Genomic DNA, 2,964 nt, shown 5'->3' on the forward strand with positions numbered 1-2,964 from the left:
CTCCAATAGGCCAGGGAAGGGGGCATGGAGATCAGACCCAGTGAAGCCTGAGGAGCAGGTCTAGGAGAAATCATCTGAATCCAGTAGCACCAGCCCTCCCCGCCAACATTTCCACTCACCTGCCCCACCCCTGCCCTCTGTCATCTGATCCCCTGCAACAGCAGCCCACCATCCTAAGTCCAGAATGGCAGAGGCAAACCACCTCCCCACTTAGTGCCCCACTAACCTGTCAGTGGCTGACTTCATTTCCAGGAAGTGGCGTCGGAAGGTCACCACCTCCCGCCACAGACTGAGAAGGCGACCATGCTCCCCTTTCAGGTAGCCCTTGAAGAACTGTGTGTCCAGAAACCCAGGTCATACCAAAGGGCAGAGGGCTATCTTTTGCCAAACCCGTCTTGGATTCCTTCTAACTACTGAGGGGGAGGGAAGGAGGGACTTATAGGAGACAGCTTATAAATGGGTATCTATCCTCAAGTTGGGCTGAAGAGCTTATCAAGTCAGTAGAGGGATTCAAGAGATCAAAGGGCCTGGGATATATGACCTGCATTTCTGGCCTTCCTTTGAGCTAGATTAGAAAAGGATAAACCGTAGCTGCTCAACAAATGGGATCTATTACCATTGTTATTAGACTTATAATGAGGATTAAATCATGTAACATATCTTAAATCACCTATCATAATATATAATACCCGGCACAGAGTGAAGACTCAGAAAACATTAGTGTCCTTTAACTGGCATCTGGCAATTCCTTAGGGTCCATATCTGGTACTTCTTCCCCATTCAATTTCAATAGCTACCTCCTTAGCATCTACATCTGCAGACCTCCAGATGAGGGCGTCAGTAACTTCAGATCCATCCACAACCTCAGCTAATCTACTTACACAGGGACAGAGTCGCTTCGAGTGTCATGTCATCTGCCAGCAAAATCTCAACTAAGCAAGTAAGGGCAGAACTAAGCTGAGGCCCAAGCAGGGCCAGCTGCCAGCATGAGTGGGGAGGATGGTCAGGACTTTAATGACGACAGCCCAGTTTCTATCCAAGTCCTCAAGTAAACCCCTTCCAGCACTGACCAGGGTAGTGCCCAGAGTGCAAGCCCTCCTCTCAGTCCCAGCCCCGTCCCTCTTACCTCCTGCTCCATCCGCCACTGGCTCTCCTTCCTTATCAGCTCTTCCCGGGCCCGGCTCCAATCTACTGTCAATTTTTCCACATCTTCCCGAAGTGCTTTATTGACCACGTCAGCTTTTTCCATGTGTAGCCGAAGCTGAGTGTTTACCTCTGCTAGACTCTCACACCTGCACTGGGGAAGGGTAAGAGCAAGTGCAAAATAAAGGTCTGGTCCAACCACTGGACTTCCTGGAGTAAGATGACAACCACTGGAATCTTCCAGTGCCAAGACTGGAGGGCTAAGGCTGAAAGTCCATGATTTTAATCTATGTTAGCCCCCAGGACAGAAGTTCCCCATCAGCCTTTTCTACCCACTAACCAAGCACCCAGGACAGAGAATGTAGGGTCCATCACCTCTGTTGCTCCTCCTCCAATCGCATTAGCAGCTGTTCCAAGTTTGGCTCCTTCACACTGTCCCACATCTGAGGGATCGGTCCCTTAGCCAGACAGAGACAAGCCTAATTTACCTCCAAAGAGAACATCACTCAAATCAATTCCCTGATGCCCTCTTCTACAACAGCCACTTTCTTTTTATTCTTCCTTCCCTTTGTTTGCAGTGTGCCTCTTTTCTCAATCACTGCATCCTGAAAGTAAGTCCACTGCGTCCCTTTCTCCAGAAGTGAACTGTGACTTGCCCTGGAAGACGGCATTTGGTAGTGAAAAGAACTTTCAACCTAAGAAGCGTAAGATATATCTTTCACTGATGGCCTTGACTTCTACCACACTAATTTTTGGACCTTGGGAAGTTACTTAACTTCTCTTGAACCACAAAATCTTTAGCTACAAAATGAAGGTAATATAATCCCCCTCAGAAAGTTGTTTTGCAGATTAAGTGATATAATTACATAACAATGGTTCCTGGCCTACATAGACTAGTTCTCAATAAATTTTGGTTCTTTCGTTCCTCTAAGAGAATTTTCCAAGGGGAATGTGAGATGGTACTGAGAGGGAGGTGGAACAAAGGCAAATGAGTTGTTGAAAGCCAGTTCTACCCAGCCAAAAGCACAAACACATCCCTCTGCCACAAACATGGTTTTTAGGCTGCAAAGGCACACATCTCTCTAGGACAGAGAAACACTGACACCTTCTGGAGGAAAAACGCATTTCTTCCCTCTGATTCCATAAAACTTCCAATCTGATCAAATCTCCTGATGCTGCATTTTGTCCTTAGAGAGCCAAAGGCTGAAGTCTGACAGGCCAGAAGTAGCTAGGTCCAATAAGGCATCCGCATGACAAAGCTCTCAGGGGCTGAAGGAAGAGGCTTCTATCAAACACCGCCTTATCACACCTGACCCCTCTCGGCAAGCGAAGCCTGACCAGCATATTCACTGAGGGGAGCACAGGACAGCCTCACTCACCCCAGTGGCTTCCAGCTGCTTCTCCAGCTCTTGGCACCAGCTCCGGTACTGCAACACCTGAGGCAAACAGAGCAGGATGTGAGCAATGGGCACAGCTGGTACAAACTGCCCAAAACAAAGGCCCCAAGAATCGTGGGCAAATCTGCTGTGAACAGGGGACTCGGTGATGACATTGAGGTAGTTTTATAGTTTCTTTTCTTTTTCCCCTTTTCCCCCCCATTGACCTCCTCCAGCCCCCCGCTACCCACCCCCAACATTTTATAGTTTCTATGTGGGTATCTAAATAATACTTTCTTGCCCAGCCAGTGTTTTTCAGTGGTTGAACATAGACCCATGAACGTGGAGGTCACAGTTCAATTCCCAGTCAGGGCACATGCCCAGGTTGCGGGCTTGATCCTCAGTGTGGGATGTGCAAGAGGCAGCCAATCAATGATTCTCTCAC

At 48.3% G+C, this 2,964-nt stretch overlaps 1 protein-coding gene across 7 annotated transcripts in view; it reads right to left on the reverse strand.

Annotated features, from left to right (window-relative positions):
* The window catches only part of CEP250 (centrosomal protein 250kDa), a 45,120-nt gene that overhangs the window by 36,256 nt on the left and 5,900 nt on the right, over positions 1 to 2,964 (reverse strand). For 5 of the 7 annotated variants that reach the window (XM_006764561.2, XM_015564474.1, XM_006764560.2 and 2 more), the window contains 4 exons: positions 2,523 to 2,579; positions 1,519 to 1,601; positions 1,127 to 1,292; positions 227 to 333 (listed from right to left, as the gene is read on the reverse strand). In XM_006764561.2, coding sequence (XP_006764624.1) covers positions 227 to 333; positions 1,127 to 1,292; positions 1,519 to 1,601; positions 2,523 to 2,579 — 413 coding nt within the window. Of the gene's footprint in view, positions 1 to 226; positions 334 to 1,126; positions 1,298 to 1,518; positions 1,602 to 2,522; positions 2,580 to 2,964 lie in introns of those variants that run through there. The other 2 variants (XM_015564473.1, XM_015564475.1) reach the window with 2 other exon arrangements.

Source organism: Myotis davidii, unplaced genomic scaffold (assembly GCF_000327345.1).
Source record: "Myotis davidii unplaced genomic scaffold, ASM32734v1 scaffold38, whole genome shotgun sequence".
NCBI lineage: Eukaryota > Metazoa > Chordata > Mammalia > Chiroptera > Vespertilionidae > Myotis > Myotis davidii.